Source organism: Maniola hyperantus, chromosome 2 (assembly GCF_902806685.2).
Source record: "Maniola hyperantus chromosome 2, iAphHyp1.2, whole genome shotgun sequence".
NCBI lineage: Eukaryota > Metazoa > Arthropoda > Insecta > Lepidoptera > Nymphalidae > Maniola > Maniola hyperantus.
The window spans coordinates 3,057,879-3,085,767 of NC_048537.1; the positions used below are offsets into that span (position 1 = coordinate 3,057,879).

At 39.8% G+C, this 27,889-nt stretch overlaps 1 protein-coding gene across 1 annotated transcript in view; it reads right to left on the reverse strand.

Annotated features, from left to right (window-relative positions):
• Klp31E (kinesin-like protein 31E) overlaps nucleotides 1-27,889 on the reverse strand; it is a 96,751-nt gene that overhangs the window by 48,544 nt on the left and 20,318 nt on the right. The window contains exon 3 of the mRNA XM_069505198.1: nucleotides 18,262-18,490. Coding sequence (XP_069361299.1) covers nucleotides 18,262-18,490 — 229 coding nt within the window. The remainder of the gene's footprint in view (nucleotides 1-18,261; nucleotides 18,491-27,889) is intronic.

The following is a 27,889-nucleotide window of genomic DNA, read 5'->3' on the forward strand; positions in this document are numbered from 1 at the left end:
CGGCTTGATAACATACTAAAGGCCTATTGATTCAGATAACTATTAATGTAAAGCATTATAAGCTTTGTGTTTTCTTTAATAAGGTAAAAAATTGTTTGCACATGTTAGTACTTTCGGAAAATCTTGATGTGCGTATTCTAGGCGCCTTCGTTACCGCATGGCTGGCACAATATTATCACTTGTTTGGAATGGAATTTAGCTACTGAGTGTTTAGCTATGAGTCAGCGCTCAGCAGGTCATATATTACATAATATCATTGCTTATGTTATAACAGAAAATCTTTATGATTTATCGTGTTTCCTTAGACTTAAAAAACTTCAATAATTCAATGAGCAATGTATCGATTATGATTAAAAAACTTAAATTAAGTCCCGCGAACCGAGAAGTTAACAATAACATTAAATTCGAAGAGACTTAAATAGCCCAGAGAGGTCAAAAGTAGAAGATCCAATGTCCTAAATAAGGGTTCATAAAAAACTGATAAAAACCCAGCTAAAAATAAAAGCCTCATATAAAAATTAGTGATATCAGTACCCTTATTATAAATGCGAAAGTGTGTTTGTTTGTTGGTTTGTTCTTCAATCACGTCGCGACGGAGTAACAGATTAACGTGATTTTTTGCATGGGTATAGTTAAAGACCTGGAGAGAGACATAAGCTACTTTTTCCCCCGGAATTTTAAAAACCTAAATCCACGCAAACGAAGTCGCGGTTCAGCTAGTTAGTGTATAAGGTAGGAAAAGTCTTTGCCCAACAGTGGGAAATAAGAATTTATACCTATGAAATAAATCTGAACGCAAAAATATGCTTTATTTCATAAAGCGAAACAGATGGTACATACCGGTATGTAGATAAATTAAGCTATCCATATGTCACCGTTTTTGTTCGCTTCAAAGTCAGTCTGCTTGTATTGACAAAACATTGGGCTTTGAACTTTTGAAGTCCACGGGGAAACGGGCGATACATACAAGCAAACTCATAAAAAGAGCTCGAAAATAAACCGTACACGAAATAAACAGACGCATCTGTTGCTAGACTTAAAAGGATATAATATTTAATTAGCATGTACCAATAAACTGTGGACTCACAAGGTGCATTATAATTGTTTTACTATATTTAAGTATGTACTTCCGCATCATCATTTTTTTTTATTCGTTATAGGCGCACGCTTGACCACGATCACACCTGATGGGAAGTGATGATGTGGCCTAAGATGGGCCGCGTTTGCCTAGAAGGTGCCTATTCACTCTTGTTTTAAAGATACCCGGATTATAATTGACAGGAAACACTGATCTAGGAAGAGTATTCCAGACCCTAGCCATGCGTATAAGGAATGATGACGCAAAGCGTTTCGTACGCGAAGATGGAATGTTGACGACATAGGGGTGGAAACTCGCCCGGTGTCTTGCGGTACGGTGGTAGAAAGGTGAGGGATCATGATCTCAATCCATTGCCAGCCCAGTACCTACTCTCAGAATGAGTCTCCTCCCAGAATGAGAAATGATTAGGCTAAGTATAGTCCCTGGCCAACTGCGTATTGGCAGACTTCACACATAACGAACTCTCAGACATGCAGATTTCTTCATGATGTTTGCCTTCACCGTTAAAGGAAGTGATATTTAATTGCTTTAACTTCCGCATAGTCCAATCAAATTATCTGAAATTTAAACTTTATGGCGAATTTATGCCATAAGTAAATTCCATCGTCACGAAGTTTCCGACAAGTTCCGGTAAAGATTAATATTATAACCGTCCTGACAAGAATCCTTGTAAGACGGCCTATTGTTCCGAAAATCAATGGAGTCTGTCCAGGATTTTGTAATTCTCCTTTTTGAGAAGAAAACATCCTAGCGAGAGCGAGGAACTATTGTCTCAAATTGAATGAAGTCGGTCTTTTTATTAAAATACGCGTGCCACGATATTAATTTTAGTCAAAGTAGAATAGTTGGTGAAAAGTGCAAGCCGCGCGTGGCTGTATAAAATATGGCATATAGCCAAGTAGGTACCCAACGCCTGCATAAGCTATCAGTCACTGTTTATTAAAGCATTGAATTTAAATACTAACGACCTAAGTGGTTTAAAGTTTATCATCTCTTGTATTGAGCAATAACGATCTTTTTTGGAAAAAAAGTATAGGTACCTACGGATAAGAAATTTAACGTATTAGATGTAGGCACTTATTAGTGAAGATATTGCTAACTATTTGCAAGGAAATTAGCCGGTTCGTATGAAACGAAACCTAAAGCAAACCCATCAAATGTAAATGTCGATTCACACTATACCTGTCACCGATAGGTGATAGACATATTATCGTGAAATGGTATTATGAAAGGGCAATATTGAAGCCTTTGTACTTCAAATGGGTACAATGAGCCATTCATACTTTGCCTTTATGATGTCGCATATCGATAAATAAAATCACTAGCCATTTCTATATCTATACTAATATTATAAATGCGAACGTGTGCTTGTTTGTCCTTCCTTACGCAACCAATCAACTTCCCACGAAAAAAGAGTTCCCACAGGATTTTTATAAACCTAAATCCACGCGGACGAAGTCGCGGGCATCAGCTAGTATTATTATAAATGCGAAAGTATGTTTGTTTGTGTGTTTGTCCTTAAATCAGGTCACAACGGAGTAACGGATCATCGCCATTATTTGACCCGGAGAGTGACAAAGGCTACTTTTTAACCCGGAAAATCAAAGAGTTCCCACGGGATTTTTAAATACCAAATCCACGCGGACGAAGTCGCTGGTATCAGCTAGTAAAAATACCTATAATAAATTAAGATATTGATACTGTGATGATAAAATAACCTGTAATATTACCTAACCACCGTATAAACAAGGCTAAGCGGCGTGTAAACATACAAACATGACGTTGCTATTTAAGTATTACACGAGGTAGATGAGGCGGTACACGGCCTTGTATGTTATTAGCAACTATGACTTGAAGTTGTATGGCTATTTCCTAAAAGGCTTAAGATCTTTCGTTCGGTTCGTATGAAACCAAACCTAAAGCAAACCCATCAAATATAAATGTCGATTCACACTATACCTGTCACCGATAGGTGATAGACATATTATCGTGAAATGGTATTATGAAAGGGCAATATTGAAGCCTTTGAAGTTGTATGACTATTTCCTAAAAGGCTTAAGATCTTTGTACGGCATTCATACCTAAGCAACTTTACGACATCTATTCCTGTGACGTTACCTACTTATACTCTTTTCAGAGCATATTGCACCTCTTTCTACACGAGCAGCCTGTGGATCGATTACACGCAAAAGCAGTACAATGCCCTGCGTGTACAATATGTGTGTACAATGCATTCAGGATGCTGATGGGGCTGCCCAGATTCTGCAGCGCGTCAGGGATGTTCGCCGAGGCGCATGTAGACTGTGTTTATATGCGGGCGCGGTGCACATCCTTGTTGCGTAGAGTCCGGTCCAGCTCCAATGGCCTCCTGAAGGTATTGTCTGACAGGATCGACTGCCAGTACTTGAATCACTGTTGTATGATTCACGTGCTGGCAAATCGATCCTGTCCTAATTTAAATAGTTATAAATATTGTTATAGGTTTTTAGGGTTCCGTACCTCAAAAGGAAAAACGGAACCCTTATAGGATCACTTTGTTGTCTGTCTGTCTGTCAAGAAACCTACAGGGTACTTCCCGTTGACCTAGAATCATGAAATTTGGCAGGTAGGTAGATCTTATAGCTGACATTTGGGGAAAAACCTGAAAACCGTGAATTTAGGGTTAGATCACACAAAAAAAATTAAATTGTGGTCATGAACTAATAATTAGTATTTTCAACTTTCGAAGTGAGTGACTATATCAAGTGGGGTATCATATGAAAGGTCTTCACCTGTACATTTTAAAACAGATTTTTATTTATTTTTATGCATCATGGTTTTTGAATTATCGTGCAAAATGTAGAAAAAATACGACTGTAGTACGGAACCCTCAGTGTGCGAGCCTGACTCGCACTTGGCCGGTTTTTTTACTAACAAATAGGTTTATAAGTTTCGTGTGATTACTAACACCAATATTAATAATTACTAACAATTAGGTTTAAGTTTCGTGTAATTACTAACACCAATATGATCCTTGTTGGTCGAAATAAAAACATTTTATTTTATTAATTTTTTATATTTTTTACTTCCGAAAAATTAAGCCAAGGATTTGAATATTAATCCCCAGCCAACTACATATCATTATCGACAACGTCTGATATTGAACAATAACTTTTATATATTATTATATGGTTTTGCGTGAGCGGTGACATTTCCGATTGCAATACACCTCCACAAAGACCTTTATATATCTTTATTTGAATTTAAAGGACATTTTTAATTAGTTACCTTCTGTTAAGTAGTCCTATTCCGGGCACGCACCTCTAACTTTTCGTTATTATTGTTATATCTCTACATAGTAAGTATAAAATAAAGTCGCTTCCCGCTGTCTGTATGTATGAACACGTAGATCTTTTAAACTACGCTACGGATTTCAATGCGGTTTTCACCAATAGATAGAGTGATTCAAGAGGAAGGTTTATAGGTATAGTTTAATATTGGTTTGTGTTAATTTATTGAAATACGACGATTTTAGAACAAAATGTCGGAAAAAATCAAACTTCCATCGAAAATTAACAAATATTCCGCGCAACAAAACGAGACGGAGGCGGCGCGGCGGTGGTCGCATTTACAATATTAGTATGGAAGTGAACTACATAAGTATCTACATTGCCACCCATGCGAAGCCGGGGCGGGTCGCTAGTTATTTATACTTTATTGCACACAAAAACAGCACAAGTTAACATAATAAAAATATACAAGGATCAAGGATCGTTATGTAGGTACGTTTTAAGCAATTCAATATCACTTGCTTGCAGGAAAACATAGTGAGAAAACTTGTATGCCTGAGAAATCTGAATGTTCTCAAAGGTGCGTGAAGTTTTCCAATCCGCACTCGGCCAGCACGTGGCGAACTATGGCCTAAACTATTCTCTTTCTGAGAGAAAACCTGTGCTCAGTAGTGGGCCAACGATGGGTTGATCATGATGATGATGAAATTGAAAACAGATATAGTCCGCGACAGGTCTAGATGGCATTCGGGCGGGGGGACGCTACGCACACCCGCATGTCACCCGCGCTCGCCCGCACCCGATTAACGCGGGGGCAGTGCAGGTGTGCGGGACGGTCCCTCCCCGATTTCCAATTCAACCTGTCGCATACTATAGTTATTCGCAAACCCGCATAAATAGGTACAAGAAGCCGATAAAGAGTTCTGTGTACACGCACCGGAAATCCGTTGATAGATACAGATAAAGCGTTGTCTATTGTTTTCATTTCAACTGAATGTAGGCTCTTACGCCGGCTCCACACGTTGGCTCCAACGCTGTTCGCCCAACAACGTGTGGATCGTTGGCCCCAAAGTTGGCAAAGCTTATTTCCCGTCCACACGTGCGTTGGGGCCAGCGTTGGCGCCAACGTGTGGAGCCAGCGTTAGGTGTAGGTCGCCTACACAGCTATAACATGAGTCGAAAAGTTCAAAATGTGAATATGGTACGGCATGTTCTCTTGATTGGATTTTTATTTGCGTAACAACAAAGACAAGCCTATTGTCACAAGAGTTTGAAATAATTAACAGAATTGGCGAATTCCTATTTCTTGAATGACAAAGTTTCGTGGAAGCAACCGGCTGAACTTTCAGTTGCCTAAAAGACGCTGTACTACATTGATAGTAATATTAAATATTATAACTTTTTTTTATTTTTTTATTCAGATACAAGTTAGCCCTTGACTGCAATCTCACCTGGTGGTAAGTGATGATGCAGTCTAAGATGATAGCGGGCTAACCTGGAAGGGGTATGGCAGTTTTTGTTAAACCCATACCCCTTTGGTTTCTACACGGCATCGTACCGGAACGCTAAATCGCTTGGCGGCACGGCTTTGCCGGTAGGGTGGTAACTAGCCACGGCCGAAGCCTCCCACCAGACCAGACCAGAAATTTAGAAATAAATAAAGAAATAAATTCCAAACCCCTGCCAGGAATCGAACCCGGGACCTCCCACTATTAAGACCACTATTAAGATTTTATGGTTTGAAAAGAGTCACTCCTGACTCCTGGGTAACTTGCCAGGTATTCTTAGCAGAATGGGAGGTATCACAGACATACCAACATTAGCAATTATTGTCCTACATGAAATAAATAAATTTTGATTTTGACTTTCAATAAGATTTTTTTTAATAGAGATAACGAGCAGTCGGGTCACCAGCCGTCGAACAGCCCGCCTTTGGATCCGATCAAATGGAAGGAGTTGGTACTGGGGTGCTCCAGCCTAAAGGTGAGAGCAGTACTCCGTGTGTGTGTGTGATTTTTGCGAGTATGCAGAGTTTAATAAACCTCCCACGAAGAAATTAACCTTTAAATACCAGAAGGAATAATTCAATTGGTGTACCGTCATCCTAAGTTCCACGGACTATAACCGGCGTCGCTAATTAGATCCAAACTCGCCACGGTTTGCAGCAGGCGATCGGTATTCGACCCTCAAACGACATAGTCCTTGCCAATTACGTTCGTTGTGCAACTTATAAAAAGGCCGACACCTAAAAAACAGGCGTTTAGCGTTAAATGAGTCACGTTAATTGAAAAACAAGCTTTGAACAAATACTTCAGTACGATCAGGGACAACAAAGTGTGGATAGTCCCATCTGCTCTAGGACAAGCCATGTCGTCGTCGTTGACAACCACAGAACAAAAGCTAAGCTGATTTATAATTCCATGTCGACAACCGATAGACCTGTCTCCACTTCTGGACGGAGGTATCTTGTAGGGACCTCCACAGACCACGGTCTTACGCCGCCTGGATCCAGCAAGTCAAGCACTGGCAATCTAATATTGAGTTGCTGAAAAGAGGTTCTTCAGATTTAGAGCTTTAAATTGTTCGGTTTCTTCTGATAGTATGACTCCTTAATAAAAATCCTATCGCCGTCTAGTTTTATTCAACAGCCGTCACAACGAAAGTTGGCAATTATTCGGAAAAATACTTCAAAAACCGCTGTTCTACCGTTATTGTAACAATGATTTTATGCTCTTCTAAAATTTCTGGTGTAGTTTTCGATTAAACTGTCTCATTCAGCCTGGTACTTCGCTTAGAATGAATCAGTTGAACAAGGTTTTTGCTGTTGTAACTTAATTGCACAGTATTATTACCCATTAACGTTAGCATTGACCATTTATGGATTTTTTCTGGGCAAGGAACTCATAGATTTAAAAAAATGGCGTATGATTACTAATCAACGCTAAAGAGTAGAGTAAAGACATAACTAGCGCATCAAGTGGGTGGTCCAGTGAATAACTTGACAAGGTATCGTATATGCCAAATTCAGCTATATGGCCTCAACCATATGAATGTTATTCGCAAAACAGTATAGTTCCATGCGTATTGCGACACAGCATGCAAATCATGATCGGCGCCCGTCATCGAGACGTTTTTGTAAAACAATTAGAAGGGCAGTAGGCGGCTTTGGAATTCAGACACACCGCTTTGATTGGTACCTAGTTTCCTTTTAAAGACCTAATTTTGTAACTTGTGAAAACGCATACAATAGAAGAATAGGTCTTGATTCTTGTGCCACCATAAATTAAATTTCTTGTATTGAGTTCATTTCCAAAACAGTTTCTGGTCTTTGCTTGACTCTTGGTTTCCCAGATATATTCTAACACACCACTTTTAATCCTGATTTCCGCCACCCACAACCTTGTCCCAGCTTCTTGAGACTCGCTTGAGATCGTATGTCCAGTGGTAGGTTTTCCCAACGCTGCTTTTCCGGATAGATAGATGAAGCGTAGTCAAGGTTCTTCGACGCTAAACTTATTTCTCAGAGAACGTATCCTCGAGCATATTATGCCCATAAACCTATATATGCATGTAGTCTTTCCTTCCATATCTAGCACCTGTATCTTTAGTAGTCAATTGCATAAACAAAAAGCTCAATTAATTAATATTAATGTGGACTTCGATCAAGTACGATTGTTATCGAAGTATTATGCCCATAAAGATTTTAAAATGGTCCTTCCTTCCTTTGTGCCATGACTGTTCAATTGCATAAACAAAAGCAGTAATTAGATAGTTAATATTGATCTTGATTGGATTATCAGTAACTTATACGGAGATTAATCTATTTCGAGCGCCAGGTGAATACAAATGCAGCACGTGGGCATCAGGCATCACCTCGGCAAATGGTTGCGCTTACGAATGTTAATTATTACTATGTGGCAAAGGAATCGCGCCGGGGCCGTGGAGCAAATCTTTGCTCATTAGAATCTACCCACTCGAATGTGGATGTTTATATTCTGTGATTATTGGTATCATAATCTAATTATTTATTACAAGATGAAGTCCGCGTCTTTGCCCGCGTGGATTTAGTTCTTTTTTTAAATTCCGAAGGAACACGTCAATTTTGCGGGATGATTAAGCTAAAATTAGCTTTTTTCGAGATCGTAGTGCCAAGAAGTATTAATTCAACCAAGAATAGGTTTTAGACAGGCAAATAGACATACAGTTTCGCATTTAAAATATTGATATGAAATCGATTCGAGTGTTTACAGTCAGTCCTTGAAGAATAAGGATCGTGTTGTCAGCCGTCCTTGAGTATTACTGAATCTGAAAATTGAAACCACATTAAAGCTGCGGAACAGAATCATATATGTAATTGTGTTTCACGAAGTGGATTGTAATTCGATAAAAAAAAAATTCTTTGCTGAGTGTTTCTGCTTTTTATGTAATTTTTTAATGAGAATGGGGAAATGGGGAAACGGGAGCAATATATGTGGGAGTATCTACCTAACATGAAGGTAGAGCTAGCACCAAGTCCATTTTAACTGTACCACGTTTGTTTCTACGCGTGAACATAGACTTTTCTGAGTCACACACAGTCTTCCGCCTTCCTTCGCCACTTGTTTGAGGTCGTCGGTCCCGCGGGCTGGAGGCCGTCCGAAGCTAAGCTTGCTGGTACCCGGTCTTCATTCTAAAACGCATTTCTACCTAATGGCCGTGGGTGGTCTAAGGCCAGCTTGGCTATTATAATATTTACAGCTTATTTGCTAGTCTGCTGTAGTATAAAAGGTACGCGTTATTTCTATGACATTGCCATAGTCATCGTCACTGATCAGTCATCAACCATCTCCAGCTCACTACTGAGCACGGGTCTCCTCTCAAAATTAGAAGAGTTTAGCCATAATTTGCCAATGCATACTTGACCAGCATGCCAAGTATACATTTACACACCTTTGAGAATATTATGGAGAACTCTCAGACATGCAAGATTCCTCACGTTTTCTTTTACGGCTCCAGCAAGCATAATATTTAATTGTTAAAAACGCACATAGCTCCGAAAAGTTAGACCTCTAATTTTTCAGAGTTATGTGGCCGACCCCCCGAATGGTAGACCGAAATCTTAACCACTAGGCGATCAGCACTCTTGAACTTGACATAGCAAGGTTATTAACTCTTCAGAAAGAGAAAAAGCTCTCAGCGGCACGTATGTATTGTGAAATGACGAGTGTTCTTGCGACCCTTCAACGCGAGGTTAAAACCTATAAGTACTGCATCGCGCCAAATGGGTCAGGGGACAAACCGGTGTGGGGTTAGCAGATTGCAGACCGGCTTGAGTGTATAACGGTTTTTATGTCTTCATACCGTTCTAGGGAGCACCTGGCTGTTTTAGGGAGTTTCTTTCATGAATACTAGTAGCCGGTAAGGTATAACTAACGATCTGTATGTAGGCATTAGATTCCAGCCGAAGACCAATTTGCAGAAAATAGACATACAGCCGTACTCAGAGTCGCTTAATCGTTACTTAAGTTTAGTTAAAACGAGACAGAGCTATATCTCTCACATAAATCTGTCTCGTTTTAACTCAATCTTAAGTAACGATTAGCGACTCTGAGTACGGCGGTTAATGTAAAAAGCGGCGATAGCCTAGTGGATAAGACGTCGGCTTTCCAACCGGGAGGTCCAAGTTCGATCCTGGGCACATACCTTCCTCTAACTATACGGAGTTATGTAAATAGCACTTACGAAGACCTCGTAAGAAAACCTACATGCCTGAGAGTTCTCCATTTATTTTCTCAAAGGTGTGTGAAGTCTACCAGTCCACTCTTGGACAGCGTGGCGGACTATGGCCTATAAACACTTCTCATTCTGAGAGATTCTTCTCATTCTCAACCCGTTCTCAAATCTCAGTAGTGGACCGGCGACGGATTGATCCTGATGATGATGATGTAACCTGGATGTGTCTTAACTATTAACTGCATGATATTATGAATTAACAGTTATATGTATATATATTGTAGGTACGCATATATCCCAGATACGATAGAAAACGACAAGTTCTTTGTAGAAATACTTGACTACTCGACTACTAGGTTGAACAGAGGCGTCTTTACCTATGGTGCAGGGTGTGCGGCGCACACGGGCGCCGGGTCTAAGGGGGCGCCGAGCGCCCTCTAATGCGACACCTCCAAAGATGCGTCGATGCCGGCGCTCTCAAAGACCCTGCGCTCGTGTTATGGCCGACGCCGTCATCATTTAAAATTGCACCTTTTGCATCTGAATTTCCGTTTGAAAATATAAATGTTGGTATTCGATTTTGACCCTGCTCCTACTATACTAGAGGGCGCCAGGGTACTGGTTGCACACGGGCGCCACAAGGGCTAGAGACGCCTCTGAGGTTGAACATCGGTTATATCAAATGGGTCAGGTGGGAAACCCGTATACGCTATACGTTTAGCTGGCTTTATTTGGATTATAACGGCCTTCGTAATAATATGGTTGCCAGGAGAGTAACATAGAGCTTAGAACTCTATCTTTAGAAATGATGCTATAAAATTAAAATTCATAATAAAAAAGTTAAGAGCTGCACTCTAATCGTTGTCGCTCTCTTCACGATTTTTTGTCCCTGAACTTTCTTAAGCATCAACGCAAAAAAGGGTGTTACAAGTTTGTATTAAGTAAGTTTAAGCTTTTTTTTGCTACTAGCGCTGCAAATAGACCTGGTGGCAAGTGATGATGCAGCCTAAGATGGAGCGCGCTTACCTAGAAGATGCCTTTTCACTCTTGACTTGAAGGTACCCATATTATAATTGGAGGGAAAAACTGATGCTGGAAGGGTATTTCAAATCTTAGCGATTATGCATATGTTTATGTATCTACTGTTTGTCTAACAATTGTAGATCTCCAACAGATAGAGCGGTTTAAATGCGGTTTTTGATTTAACAGAAATAAGACTGCAAGTTAAAATACCTAATTATATTTTATTACCTAGAAAGTCTTACGACGACGCGACGCGGGAAGTGGGTGGATGAGGAAGGCAGAGGATCGTGTGTGGTGGCGCACTCCTGGGAAGGTCTATGTCCGGCAGTGGACGCAAACAGGCTGATTGATTGACCTAGAAAGTCTATTACAAACCTTGGATATATATTTTATATTCATTTCTACAACAAGTCTCTACAATAGCATTGTGTCTAGATTCTAGAACAACAAACAAACAAAACGTTTGAATAATTAGAATTGTAAACAACATTATTTCCCATCTGAATAGAATGTGGAAACAAAGCAAGGAAAACGTGTTCGTATCGTGACGAACGGACATATATGGCGCCTGTAGTTACGTATATTCCGCATTCAATGGTTAATCTTGAAATCAGATACTAGTTATCCCTTGACTGCGATCTCACCTGGTAGTAAGTGATGATGCAGTCTTAGAAGTGAGCTCATCTGCAAGGGGTGATGCAGATTTTATTAGGCTCATACCCTATTAGTTTTTTTCTATGTGGCGAACCGGTAAACAGCTTGGTGGCATGGCTTAGGCAGTAGGTTAGTAAGAAGTCATGGCCGAAGCCTTCCAAGTCCAAACATACAAAATCTGAGGCATTTTTGTAGGTAAACAACCCTCCACCTCCCATGGCCCCACCAACCTCTCGGTTATCTGGGCCGAATCGCAGGAGGGCGCCTGATAGGTACTTGCTCTTGGCGTTTTCCCGGGGCGCTTTCATGACTCCCTAAAAATTATTTTGTCTCCTCCTTGTCTCTTATGCTCACTCTCCCGCCTTGGGGGCTAGACATCACTAGCACAGCTGAGATCCCCGCTGCTGCTCCTTCGTGGTGCCGGCCTGGCACCCTGTACGCTCCGAGCTGCTTCGCCTCATTGTAAAAATTCCAAATTAATAAAATGTCTCTAGCGGGAAGCGAAACCGATACCTTTACTTATAAGGCCCTAGTGCTGATTAGTGCGTCAAGAGGGTCTTCAATCAATATTCTGCATTGTACGGTTCACTTGGCTGATCTTTATTCGAGTAGACATTAGCTAGAAGTTATTTAGGTTGAGTTGTTACACGCTCAGGGGAAGTATTAGGTTACTATGGTTAAAGAGAAGGCTTTAGAATATCAGGTTTACTATTATGATTAGTTTCAGTAAAGTCTCTAGTATATTTACTCATTCATTTCTTAATATTAACTAGCTTATGCTAGAGACTTTGTCCGCGTGGACTACACAAATTTCAAATCCCAATTTCACCCCCTTAGAGGTTGAATTTTCAAAAATCCTTTCTTAGCGGATTTCAGCCCGATCCGTCGAGTAGTTTGAGCTGTGCGTTGATAGATCAGTCAGTCAGTCACCTTTTCCTTTTATATATGTCGGAGATTAATTACAGTCAGTGAATGTTAAGTACAGTTTTATTAAGCCGAAAGATAATTTAAACTTTAAAGCGCTCGCTTCCGCATTCTCTCGACTGCGCTATTGTGACTTTTCTTTTAGTAACTTCACTGCAGTCAAACTGCGCCTAAAAAGAAAAGTAAAAAGAAAAGTCCGCTTGGCTTTTCTTTTTTTATCTCAAATTAGATACACAGTTCTGTTCACACTTGATATTCTTGTAGAGGAACGCAGTAAAGAACATAACTAAGCATTTCTGTTTACTTTGAAGTGGGAAATAAAAAGATGGAGAAATGTAACATAAAAATTAGAAACATGAAAGGCTGAATCAAATAGATTAGAGAATTTCTTTAGAAGTTATTAGAACTTCCTCTTGCATTCTTCTCATTTATATTAATACTAGCTGATGCACGCAATTTCGTCGGCGTAGATTCAAAAATTTTTAATTCTTAAATTATTTAAAAACGTGTGATTCAGTTATGGTACAGTTCGATAACCATATGAGCTTAATATGAGGTAGTTATTTCGAAATTACAGACAGACACTTCAATTTTATATACTAGTATAGAAGTATAGATTATAAAGAGGAAAGATTAGTATGTTTGTAATTGATAAACTCTGAAACTACTGAACAAATTTTGACAATCCTTTCACCATTAGAAAGCTACGTTATTCAGCAGTAACATAGGCTATAAATTACACATTATATACCACGGACGAAGTCGTGTGCAAAAGCTAGTTCAAGATACAAAGGAACTGTATGAAGGCGTTAATACAGTGAGGCGCGCTTTGGATCTCTTAGGGTGAGATCTATAGAGCGCACTCTGACTTAGCTTAGACTTAAGACAGAGTTAAAACGAGACAGAGCTATATCACTCACTTAAATCTGTCTAGTTTTAACTCAATCTTAAGTCTAAGCAAAGTCAAAGAGCGCTCTATAGATCTCAGCCTTAGTGATCGTGTAAGCGACACCAAGGCACTAATATGGCTGCACTCAATAGGTATCTTGCACCTCATGCTTATTCATGGGCTCGAGTAAATTTCCGCAGCCCGCTCGTGCGGTCAATAGTCAACACAATACACGGAGACTGGATAATGGAACTTACAGCTGCATACGGCTCAACTATACTGACGTTTGCTAGTATTGAATTTGTGTATGGTGTCTCATTTATGAGCCATTTTAGGACCAATAGTTTGGCCATAGCGTAAATCCACCCATACTAACATTATAAATGAGAAAATGTCTCTTCAGTTTTTTACGACTCATACGTTTTATCGTGAACTTTTACAAAATATAGGAAATTTTTTTGCGTTTTTTTTGTGGCATCATATCAGTAATCACCTGTCTTCGTTTTTGCTAGCGTTCTGGTTACACCTGTATATTAAACACGAGAAACTATCTGATAGACAACCCAAGATAGATTGTGTCGCCGCAAAAAGACCAGAAAATCCATATCCAAAAATCAAAGTTAAAATTTATTTATTTAATGTAGAACAACAGCTAGTGTCTTTTATGCTACGTCTGTGACTCCCTCCGGTTCGGAATGGAGATTCTAGTAAGAAGGCCAGAAGAGTTCAAATCATACAAAGTTATAACTCACGACGTTTGACAGTTTTAAATTAAAATAGATGATGCCCGCGACTTCATCCGCGTGGATTTAGTTTTTTGAAAATCCCATGGGAAGTCTGTAATTTTCCGGGATAAAAAGTAGCGTATGTCTTTCCCCGAGATATAAGCTAACTCTGTACCAAATTTCATCAAAATCGAAATTGAACGGTTGGGCCGTGAAAAGTTAGCACACAGATAGACAGACAGACACACTTTCGCATTTATAATATTAGTATGGATTAACTAAGCATTGGTTAGAAAAAGATGCGAATACCTACTCTAACAGCCGCACTCAGAGTCGCTTAATCGTTACTTAAGGCATTCCTTATCTATACTAATTAATGCCTTAAGTAACGATTAACCGATTAAGTTCGGCTGTAAAATTCAATTGCGCTCAGAATCAGTACTAATGTCGTTTCAATACCTTCTATACATACAATACAGAATGGGATTATGCAAGTGCTATAACTCACGCGAGCGTGTTCCATTTCTGGTACCATAATACAGTCTAGTAAATCGTAGTAATACCTGTGCAAAAACTGGGACGGTCAAAAACCTTTGTTTCTAGTTCTACTTAGCAGGTTATCTAGGACGTAGTAAAGGGCCTGCAGTATCGTGTAACGACTACTATTCTATTGAAACACCGTGAAGGCTACAGTTAATTGCTTGCTTAGATTCAATTATAATTAAGTACCGTTTTATTAGCCAATGGAAAACTTTGTAACTTGACTCAACAAACAAATTACTTACTAGATAGAAGTTTCTGTCCGTTGAGTAGAATCGCTATCTCTCGCTAGAAAGTGGCAGTGCTCAATCCGGCATTTTTAAAATTCTAGTAGGGTAGTAACTAGCCATGGCAGAAGCCTGCTCAGACCAGAGATAGTTTAGAAATCATAAATTCCCAAATTTCCCTGCCAGGAATCGAACCCAGCATCTCCTATTTATAAGACCACAGCGCGCTCGCGACTGCGCCAGGGAGGTTCTGAAAAAATGCCTATGAAATGCAAAATAGGCATGGGTCTGTAAACCCTAAACTGAAATTTGAAGAAACCTGTACCTCAGAGTACCTGGTTTTCTACCTTCATAAATATTTTACAGGTAGGTATATTTAACAAGATACTAGGTGTCAGGCGTAATATTATGTACACTTTTTCCTATTGAGGTACCATGATAATGCCTGTCAAGAAGCTTCGCTTAAAAAATTGCTAAAGTTCCTATAGAATTACTAGCTGATGCCCGCGACTTCGTCCGCGTGGATTTAAATTTTTCAAAATCCCGCGGGAACTCTTTGATTTTTCGGGATAAAAGTAGCCTATGTGTTAATCCAGGGTATAACCTATCTCCATTCCAAATTTCATCTAAATCCGTTCAGCCGTTTTTGCATGATTGAGTAACAAACATCCAAACATCCACACTTTCACATTTATAATATTAGTAGGATTATTATTGACGAACTATAATTAATTTTCTGTTCCGTTCTTTTTCGCAAGGAAATATGAATGTTTCGATCGGTCACTCGGTGCCGCGTGCAGCTGCAGGGTGGCTGAAACGTCCGCCTGCCACATTGCCGGCCGGCACGCAACCGGCGACGCGCGACGGCGTAATTAAGCCGACACTCGAACAATCGCCTCGCCAACCGTACGCTGATGTAATACGGGGTTAGGGAACTCCGTGTAAAGTTTGCAGAACTGAAAAATTGGAAACAATAGGTGGCCACACCTACCTAATTCGAAATTCATAGTTTTTTTGCTACCTAAACTTAAAGTTTGCTTATGTTTAGGTGTAAAAAACATAAGTCTATGCAAATTCAACCAACTAGAAATTACCATAGCATGCGTAAATATAGTGTATTTTAGTAAATAAGAAATTAAAGCTAGTTAAGTAACTGAACATAAAAGTTTTTGCTGGTATTATAAATGCGATTCTGTCTGCCTTTTTCCTTTTCACGGTCAATTCACATACATTTTTATTTTATTTTTATTTTTAACCGACTTCAAAAAAAGGAGGAGGTTCTCAATTCGTCGGAATCTTTTTTTTTTTTATTTTTTTTTATTTTTTATGTATGTTCCCCGATTACTCAAAGACGCCTGGACCGATTTTGAAAATTCTTTTTTTGTTTGAAAGGGTATAGTTCAAAGTTGGTCCCATTTAAATTTGGTGAAGATCTGATGAACATCTTCGAAGATAGATACTGGAACTCCTCAACGGATAAGAGTAAATTGCTCGCGATCAGTGTAATAGCTTAGTAAACAGTAGATTTTTAAGCAGTCATAGCATAATTCCATGGGGCCACTAAAAATTGTGAAATAAAAATTTTTTACAAAAAAAATAAAAACCGACTTCGATACACAAACACTAAAAATTGAAAAATAATTTAATTTATTACCGCATATATTATGTATACAAGAGTTAATATAGTTCCATAATAATATTTTTTGGGGTCGGTGCCAATGAGGTGCCATTGTGGAGTCTCATAAAAATATGAAGTCTAGACGATTCGCGCAGCTAAAGCTAATTGGCACCGGCACCAAAAAGTATTATTATGGAACTGTATTAACTCTTGTATACATAATATATTCGGTAATAAATTAAATTATTTTTCAATTTTTAGTGTTTGTGTATCGAAGTCGGTTTTTATTTTTTTTGTAAATTTTTTTTATTTTATTCAGATGCAATGCAACCTCAGTGACGTCTGGATATCAAACGGGTCGTTCATTAGTATCTAAGAGGTGGCGCTGATTTATTTGGTTCCAAAACCGAGAACAATTTTGTTCGCTTGGGCATATCTTGTCATTTATATCGATAATAATTAACATAGAGATAGATATCATTAAAATAGTAGAGTCGAACCTTTCCATTGTTCCGCTGCTCACTTTCGCTTTCATCTCGTTGGAGGAGCTAAAAAGCAATTGCAGATCTCAAAGGAGGTGAGGGCAACGGCAACCGCAAGCCTTTAATTAAGCGGCGCCGGTCGCCTTTCAAACAATCGTAGGGGGATTGTGCAATGCAATAGTGCATTTAGTTTGATGGTTTTAATGTGTATTATGCATGCAAGCCGTGATAGCCTAGTGGTAACGACGTCCGCCTTCTATTCAGGAGGCAGGGGTTCGATCCCGGGCACGCATCTCTAACTTTTCGAAGTTATGTGCGTTTTAAGTAAATAAATATCACTCGCTTTAACGGTGAAGGAAAACGTCGTGAACCAGCGTGCCTGAGAGTTCTCTATAATGTTCTCAAAGGTGTGTGAAATCTCTTGGTCAGCGTGGTGGACTATGGCCAAATCCTTCTCATACAGAAGAGACCCGTGCTCTGTAGTGAGCCGGCTATAGGTTGATCATGATGATGTGTATTATGCAATTTTAGGGTTGGTAGTAAATATTGATAACAATAATAAAACCATCCTTATTTTGAGAGGACAACCGTGTTCACGCCTTTAATTTCACGTCACTCCTGGTACTCAACATTTGACAGAAGTCGATTCAGGATCAAACCGAGAGCTCTCTCACTCTAGTTCACTCTGACACAGGTCATCAGGTCAGAGAAGGTCATCGTACGAGTGTTGAGAGCTGTGATGATTTAAGACGCCAATTCCCGCCTCCTACACATTATTAACAAGCATACATTTTCAGAATTTCGTAATTTTCATGACGTTGAATAAACTCATCCATTAATAAAGATTTTTTTAAATAAACGAATATGCCATATAAATGAAAAACAACAAACACGGGATAGATTCTCAGTCAACTTCATGTAAGAAAATGTTCATGTAAGAAGCAGTTGGTAGACTCATCTAGGTGAACAATGGACACACGAAATCTGGTCTGCATTCGCCAAAGTTAAACGACAAATCAAGAGGGTATAGTATTCGCCTACAGCCTTGACGCTGAAACCTATCTCGAGGAAGTGGATGTAGGTATACGTCCCCACTGACCTGTCCATATGCGAGCACCGTGGCATTGTAGCCATCAAGCGCCGCCTCCACCAGCTTCCTAACACAGGTGTCATACACCTGCTGCTGGTCCGCGCTCGGCTCGAACGTGTAGTCGAAGGTGAAGGCGCGCTCGGAGCCAAGCGCGATGCCTCCATCGCCGGCCGCGCCGCCCGCCCGCGCGCACACGCCGCAGCCATCGACCACTTCCGCTGGCGTTTGTGGGCGGATTCTGTAAAAGACATTATTATTTAGACCCTCTAACAAATAAACCTGGAATAGCGGTGGAATAGTTATACTCTGTTTTGTCTTTTTCCTTCAAATGTCAAATTACTGACAAAACAGAGTATAACTATTCCACCGCTATTCCAGGTTTATTTGTTAGAGGGTAAGGGTTCTGTATAACTATTTATACTTATAGAATAAAATATGAATAGAATACATTTTTTATTCAAATAAACTTTTACAAGTACTTTTGAATACTCAAAATAATTACCGAGAAGAACCAGCAAGAAACTCGGCGGTCCAGAGAAAAATGAAGGGTTCCTTTCCTAGGATCACTTCATCGCCTGTCTGTCTGTCAAGACTCATAAAGGGACCTAAAACCTTATAGGGTGTTGACCTAGAACAATGCAATTTGGCCGGTAGCAAAATCACTATCAGTACCCTTATTATAAATGCGAAAGTGTGTTTGTTTGTTGGTTTGTCCTTCAATCAAGTCGCAATGGAGCAATGGATCGACGTGATTTTTTGCATGGGTATAGTTTAAGACCTGGACATAGGCAGTGGCGTGCACAGGAGTTCAAGTCAGGGTATGCATTTAGGTATGAACTTATTTTACGGCAGGTAAAATGAAAAATAAGCATTGATTTATTACAATGAGGGTAAGCAGTGCGTTTATGCCTCTATGAGCTGCACGTCACTGGACATAGGCTACTTTTTATCCCGGAAAATCAAAGAGTTCCCACGGGATTTTTTAAACCTAAATCCACGCGAACGAAGCCGTGGACATCAGCTAGTGTCTTATAAAACAAGTATACTTAAAGGGAAAAATTCGAAAATGGCTGCCCCTTGATTACCTACTTGTTGGAAGTAAATAAGGTTTTAATACTGTGTAGCTAAATAACAATATGTTTATTTCAAACAAGTTCATTATTAAGTCAGTATTCAATTATAAATTTAAATAAATGTTAGTAGAATATAGTTAGAGATTGTCATATGCGATGCATATATTGTTATGATTGCGTTGTGTAATTAGTATTAGTGTGGAGTTTTGATAGGCCTTACAGATAAACAACAGAGTCCACCGAATGCAAATCACACCATCTGCGCAACTGTTTTTGACATTAGGAACAACTAATAGAATTCATTTGGTTTTACGCCACTATACAGTAGGTATACATTTAGAGAGAGAGAGAGAGAGAGAGAGAGAGAGAGAGCCAGCGAGGGCCAGACCTTCGTTGATTTATATTATAAGCTGAAAGTTTATCTGCCTATTGCCCCCAACACACTAGGGAAGAACGATCAGCGACTATGGAGTTTGGTTCATGGTGGTAAAAAAATTACACTTTGTACTTTGACGTAAGATTTTTTACACATTTGTTACCTGTTATCTTCCTAAGCTACTATGATCCTAACTTCATAGTCTCTGATCGTTCTTCCCTGTGTTGGGGACAATACGCAGAGAAACTTTCAGTTTTTATAATATAACGAAGGTCTGGCCCTCGCGGGCACTTAGTCCAATGGTACTAGATGATCTTTTAATTTTTTTTAATAGAGATAGCGAGCAAACGAGCAGGCGGGTCACCTGATGTTAAGTGATTACCATCGCCCATGAACATTTGCATCACCAGAGGAACTGCCGATGCGTTGCCGGCCTTTCAGGAATTTATTGGTCCGCCCCTTGAATAACCCCATGTTGTAATCTAATGGGAACACCGCCGAATTAAGTTGGCCGTCGCAGGCGCTTAGTCCAATGGTACTAGATGATCTTCTTAGTTTTTTTCAAATAGAGATAGCGAGCAAACGAGCAGGCGGGTCACCTGATGTTGAGTGATTACCGCCGCCCATGAACATTAGCAGCACCAGATGAACTGCCGATGAGTTGCCGGCCTTTCAGGAATTTGTTGGTCCGCCCCTTGCATAACCCCAAGTTGTAATCTAGTGGGAACACCGCCGAATTAAGTATCACTTTAACGGTGAAGGAAAATATCTCAAATGTTCTCAAAGGTGTGTCAAGTCTACCAATCCGCCCTTGGCCAGCGTGGTAGATTATGCCTAAACATATTAAGCTAAGCATATTAATAAGTAGGTATAGGTAATTTTAGTCATCATATTCTATGTCTAGTAGTTAGCACAAATTTAAATAAATAACAAGTTTTGAGTGAAATAGAAAGTAGGTAAGTCTGTAATGTTTGCTTTTGTAGGTGTTACTTGATTTAAACAAGAAAAAGTAAAAGTAATGCTCATTATAATGCGTATTTGGCGCTCATAGTGCTATCTAGTTAGATAAATCCGTAAGCTTTCAAGTAGGTACATACTTAGCAGTGGCGTGCACAGGGTTTGAAGCCAGGGTAGGCATTAGTTAGGTAGGAACCTGTTTACTGGCAGGTCATAATGAAAAATATGGTCATAATGATAAATAGCTTACAACTGGGGTAAGCAGTGCATTTATGCCTCTATGACCTGCACGCTACTGATACTTAGGTAAATCCAAATGTAATATAGTCTGCGACAAGTTGAGATGGCAATCGGGGTATGAGGCGAGGGGATGTCCCGCACACCCGTACGTCACCCGCATGCGTCGATTGGTTGCTTAGTTATTGCGTGAAGGAAGGACAGAATAGAATAGAATATATTTTTATTCAAGTAGACTTATTACAAGTGCTTTTGAATCGTTAACTAGTTTAATTTACCACTGGTTCAAAATGCCTTTCCTACCGAGAAGAACCACCAAGAAACTCGGCGGTTGCTCTTTTCAAGTGATCAATTTACAATATTATGACAAACAAACAAACACACTTTCGCATTTATAATATCATAGCATATATGGGCAAGTGATTATTTATAGACTAGCTCTTACATCGACCCCTTGATAAACTTGAATTCTATAATTAAATGTTCCGTCCAGTGTGAGCATGCCGGCCGCCGCGCAGTCTGCCGTCTGCGTCCGCGCAATCGATCGGGGCTGCGCGTACGCAATTTATTATTATAACTACACGCTCGAGGTTCAATGGCGGTTTACAACGTTGGCACAGTGATCTTTGACGCTTGAGACCTCCGCCTGCGCCGCGATATCAATATAGCGAAACCGCTACACGTTCCGCTTAACGAAACGCCACCGAATGCGATACAGCAGCGAGACTGGTTGTTTCGCAGAGATTTGACTATAAGACGTGATTTGGTGAAATATTCACTTTAATAAAAAGTTATAAGGGTGCCTGGCCTGGTTGCCACGATATTAAGTGTCTGGCGATTCAATATTATTGGCATTTCAATATTATTCCGAAAAAAAAAAAAACATTTTATAAGTACTTTGACGTAAGATTTTTACACCTTTGTTACCTGTAATTGCGGAACGTTCCTCCCTTTGTTGTGGACAATACGCAGAGAAACTATCAGCATAACGAAGGTCTGGCCCTCGCGGGCTCTTAGTCCATAGTGTTTTGCATGCCATACTATCGACAACTCATGGAGAAATTTCAGCGATTTCAGCGAAAACAGATCATAAGTAGGTAGTAGGTACTTATTGAAATTGAAAGTTAAAAGTAGTATACCGTAGTAGTAGTAAACTATATTAAGCAATCTATGTGTAAAACTAGGTAAAGATCAGAAGTGGGATGGGTTGAATAAGTAAGAGAAAGCTGTGGAGCCTTTATCGCAAAAAACTTATATGCAGTGCATCCGAGTTGAATATTGCACGCCACGCTGTCTGTTGCGGTTACGAGATTATCGCCTTTGTAAGGACGTGCTTACATTACTATAGCTGACGATTTAAAATGTCGGCAATCGTTTAAGCCGACTACCGAGTTCCTTTCACTTACAACTGAGTACTTGGCCAGTGGAGTTTATGAAACATCGTGAATGTGGACACGTGTTTGTGGTAGAACTAGGAATCCTAAGACCTAGTAGGTCGACTAATCGTAAGGTAAGTAGATTGGCGTATCTAGTTTTATAATTGTTCTTGCTTCGAAAAAAACATGAAAATTGAAATTGACTTTTCAAAATTCGAATAAACTTTTAACAAAGTGCTTTCAAAATCGTCAAGTGTATGTACCACTAGCCACTAGTTCGGTTCTTTCTATCGTGAACAACCAGCATGTAAATCGGCTGCTTTTTTCAAAAACCGGCCAAGTGCGAGTCAGGCTCGCGCACTGAGGGTTCCGTACTTGGGTATTCTTTTCGACATTAGAGCGATAAATCAAAAACTATTATGCAAAAAAAAAAAATCTGTTTTAGAATATACAGGTAAAGCCCTTTTATATGATACCCCACTTGGTATCTAAGTTTAAATCTTACTTTGAAAATTGAAAATACTAATTATTTGTTAATTAAAACATTTTAATTTTTTTGTGTTATGTAACCACAAATCCACAGTTTTCGGATTATTCCCTTTACTTGTGCTATAAAGATTTACCTGCCTGCCAAATTTCATGATTCTAGATCAACGGGAAGTAACCTATAGGTTTTCTTGACAGACAGACAACTTTCTTTACAAGTCGTTACTTGTTGCAAATATGAATCCGCATCCGCAAAAGCTCCGCATTAATTGATGCGGATGCGGATGTCTGAATAAATGCGGACGCGAATATCCGTAACACCCCTGCTCTAGAATATACAAAAGTAAGTGAGTAAGAAAGAAAGAAAAACGTTCAAACGTTAAAAAGAAATCAATCATTTATTAATGACCAAGCCCATGAAGCAATCAAATCATCAGGTTTAGAGATTGCATTTACGTGGGAACATGCCTTTTGCGTAAACGCTCATTCACAGCGCATGCGTTTATTTGCTTACCTTAAATGTATTATACTTCATACATAAGTATTACGAAGCCCTTTCGGATATAACACGTGACGTTAACGGACCCTTCCGACCGTTAATGGACGGATGCGGCTGACATAAACGGTCACATGTTCTGTTTACCAAACGTGGACGTGGTCCTTCCAAAATACATTTGACTGTACGAGTTCAACGACTCTAGTGGCCTAATTAAAGTTTTATAATTAAATATCCTAAAAGGATAGCGAGAAGCGCATTGTTTTTTGTTCGTGCATGCGTTTTGTTCATTAACTATTAAGCCAGATTGAACTAGAGTGGGGGAACTCTCGGCTATGGTGACGTAAAATCAAAGAAAAATAGGGCTTCTTTAGGGCGGCAAATGTACTACAAATGAACTAACATTTGACGCCTGCCAGTGACGTCGAAGCCTCGACGTTTTGTTAGAAGTCCCCCTATTTTTCTATTTACAGGGTTAGTTAGAATTTCAAAACGGTTGAATTTAGAAAAACCTTTATCAGAGCATTTCAGACGATCAAGCTTGTAAACTTGAAGAGACTCTTCTTGGAAATAGATGAAACTCTATCGACAGTAATGCGCTGAGCCACAGTAGAAAAACAAAAAAACGACGGCACATATTCATTCGTGGCAGATGCGTAGAAGTTTTCATCAGCTAAACAAACTTCAAAATCTTACGTCAAAGTATACAGTCTAATTTTTTTTACATTTTCTTTGGAATAGTGTTAGAAATCACGTTATGCATTGCCAGACACTTAGTGTCGTGGCAACTCCCTGCCCTGCCAGATATTTTACACCTTTTAATTGTTATGCCGTCAAGCCACAGCGTCGAATACTAAAGTTCTTCGGTCATGTCTCCCGGCGTGAGAGTGACTCCATTGAGCGTGTTGTAGTGCAGAGCAAGGTGGACTGTACCAGAGGGCGAGGAAGGTCACCTACGCGATGGACCGACCACATTAAGTACGCTGTGGGCCGTGCACGAATGCACCAGACTATCGGCCAGCAGGGAGAAGTGGTGAATGCTCGTGCGGCATATGACATCTGCCCCCAAAAATGTCACTTCTTGATGACCACGACCACTCTGCCAAGAGTGTCACGACGAAGAAGCAGAAGAAGAAAGCCACAAACATTTCTCCCAGTGTTGGGGACAATACGCAGATTATCTTTCAGTTTTTATAAAATAACAAAGGTCTGGCACGCGCTGGCTCTTAGTCCATAAATTAAGGAGGTATACTATAGCAAATGCTCTTACTATGTTTGTTTGTTTTCAGACCCCGGGGCTATTGTCCGCGGACAATGCTTACAGTTTACACAGTAACGCACGCGATCAATCGAAGATGGCCGCCGGCGACTGCGCTCCACGCGATATTTCAACTCAATTTTTTTGCTAGCATAATCTTTGTGCACTAATTAGTAAGTAGGAAGTTTTAATTATTTTATAAATTAACAAGGAATTTGAGCGAACAAAACGCTGCTAAATTAAAAACCGGCCAAGTGCGAGTCAGGTTCGCGCAGCGAGGGTTCCCTGCAACAGTCGTATTTTTTCGACATTTTGCACGATAATTCAAAAACTATGATGCATAAAAATAAATAAAATTCTGTTTTAGAATGCACAGGTGAATACTTTCCAAATGATACCCCACTATAGTTATCTTACTTCGAAAATTGAAAATACTAATTATTAGTTCATTGACCACAATTTAATCTTTTGTGTGATATTACTACAAATTCACAGTTTTCAGATTTTTCCCCGAATGTCTGCTATAAGACTAACCTACCTGCCAAATTTCATGATTGTAGGTCAACGGGAAGTACCCTGTAGGTTTCTTGACAGACCAACAGACAAACAGACAGACAGACAGACAACAAAGTGATCCTATAAGGTTCCGTTTTTCCTTTTGAAGTACTGAACCCTAAAAATGGATCACAAGTGTATATAGAGAAGTGTCAGGGTGCAGACACGCGACTGAACAATAAATTTTAAAGTACCTACCTACTAGTTTGGTGTTGGATTAAAAAATTAAACCATTCAGAACGTGTGTGCAGTTATCACGTAGACACCCAGACGCAATAAGTCTAAAGTAACACACAGTAGAGACAGATAGGTTAAATAAGCGTTGTCTTTGTTGACAATATGCGTGAAACAAACATAATCGCAAAGTCAGCATTAGCAGAAATGAAAGTGGGTGGAAAAAAAATGCGAATTCAAAGGCAATAAATCTAAATTATTTCTGCACATATTCTGGAGTAAAATAGGGCGCCATTTGTTAGCACCGATCAACGGATGTAGATGTGATTATTTGCGAATGCCAAGAATACTCAATGGATAATTTTTTAATACATATCAAAAAATTGCGGACCGGCAGGATTCGAACATACGTCGCCTGGGTTCGTGTCTTGACCGCTAGGCCACGGTTCGCTTACTGCCAGTGACGAAACTTCAGATATGTTCACTCAGTACTGAAACGACTGTTAACTCACTGGATATTTTCAAATAAGTACAGAATAAGGATATCGGTTTTGTCACTTCTATTTACGAGTCCCAAATGTTATTTTGATTTACTTAATCATCATCAAAGCTCTACAGCCATGGGTAGGCTTGGTATGGTCAAGAAAAGTTTTTCATTGGAGGCGGAAAGCTTCCTTTCTTCCTTCATTCATCCAGCTTACCAGGTCGTCCTCGGCCTCTACCCACCAGATATACAGCAACTTTTTAGGGGTTCTTGTGTCGTCTATGCGTTGCACATGTCCTGCCCATCTCGATCATCGCATTAATACCTACGAATGTTTCTGTTATTTTCGTAGAATTCATGATTGTAGCGAAAAAAATTCTGCCCTTTGATTGGTTGATTCGCTGTTTACATTTTTTCACAGTCAATCAAAGGGCAGAATTTGTTGACGATTACGATAACAATGATAACGTTTTTCTTACACAATTGGGGTGCTGTTCAGAATATTGTTTTTTTAGCAATGGAAGCAAAATTTTGCTACAGTACGACAAGGCTCTTCTGGCAATTGAATGATATTGACAGGGGGGCGCTGTTGTAGAACAAAGGCTTAGAATATTCAAACAAGGACAAAGGGGACACTTGACGGCAACGTTAATTCCGATGTTCGCCACGCGCCAAGAGAGACTTGTCGCAATGTACACAATACCTATGCCTGAGATAGTTAATCCGTAAAAGCCCCAATTTGTTGACATGTTCGCAACTAGAGCAAACGTTATTAGGGGAGTAATAAATGGCTTTGTACATTTTCCGTTTTGCAGTAAGGAAGAAACAGCAAAGTCATCACCATTAGAAGGGAATTTTCTAAACGGAAAATGCGGCAAAATGTAATGAGAAAGCAAAATTGGGACAGGAAATTGAGTTGAAATTCAAAATGGGTCATATGGCATCTAATAAATCAACCACGATAAAATAGAGTCATACTATGTTTAATTTTATACGAAATGGATTTTCATTCAACTAAATTCAAAACTAATGGTCAAAGCTTACTAAATAAGGTAACACCTTTAGAAAGAATATAAACAATGATCAAAAATAGTAGTTTTCGCACCATAATTCTTACCTAGTGTCTATTTACGTAGACGATATATTATATTTTATCTTTTTAACAACTATATTAAGACTTAGAATTTAAGAGCATGGTAAGGCTTGGACACACGATTGCGCTATGTCCAAACACGGCTCCTAAAATTTGTTATATGTAGTTACAAGGATTTGGAACGGTAACTATTATTGTAGGTATATCAGCCTCCTATTCCGGGGTTCCGCTGTCCAGGGTTCGAATCCCAGGCACACATAATTAATAGAAATAATATTGTATATGCCGAGCATGAACTTCATTATAGAGTCCAAACTCCTCAAACTTGCCATTCTAAGTCGTGGGGATTTAGCAACTGTTGATAGTGAATTGTGATTTGTTTTACTTTCTAGGCTTTGGATTTGGAAGTCAGTTTTTTTAAAAAGAATTTTTTGACGAACACAAAGGAATACTCTAGGTTCGAGAGAGGTAAAAGGGCAGTATTTCTTGTAGGCTTGCAGTTGTGCGTTCACACGTGACGCCGCGAACAGAAAAGCTCCGCTCATGTTCGATTCGCCAAGTGTAGACGCAGCTTTAAGGTGGGTCTACGCTAGACGAACCACGAGCACGAGCGAAGCACAAGCGGAGCCGTGCTCGACTTCGTCGTTCGCTGCGTCAAGTGTGGACGTACAACGAACCTACAACGATCACTGTCCTCGAACGTAGTTTTCCGCAATTAATTGCACGGAAGCATCTTCGGTCCACGTTTCCATGATGCTCGGCTCGAGCAACCGACGTCTGTCACTAAACACGTCCACGAGCGCATGGCGAGCGCGAAGCAAATCCCTTTGTGTTTCGTCAAAAAACCGAGAACAGGCGGAACACAGCACGAACGAAGCACGCGCTCGTTCGAGGCTTGTAAGTCGGTCCACACTAGACGAATTGTGTTCGGCTCGTGCTCGTTTCGCCTAGCGTAGACCCACCTTTAGGTGTTTAGTAATGTAAAGGCCTGGTAAAGGCTAAATGGAACGGTAGTGGGCGATTCTCAATATTTCGTCGTTCGCCCACTGCGCAGATGCGTGGGCGCCTAGAG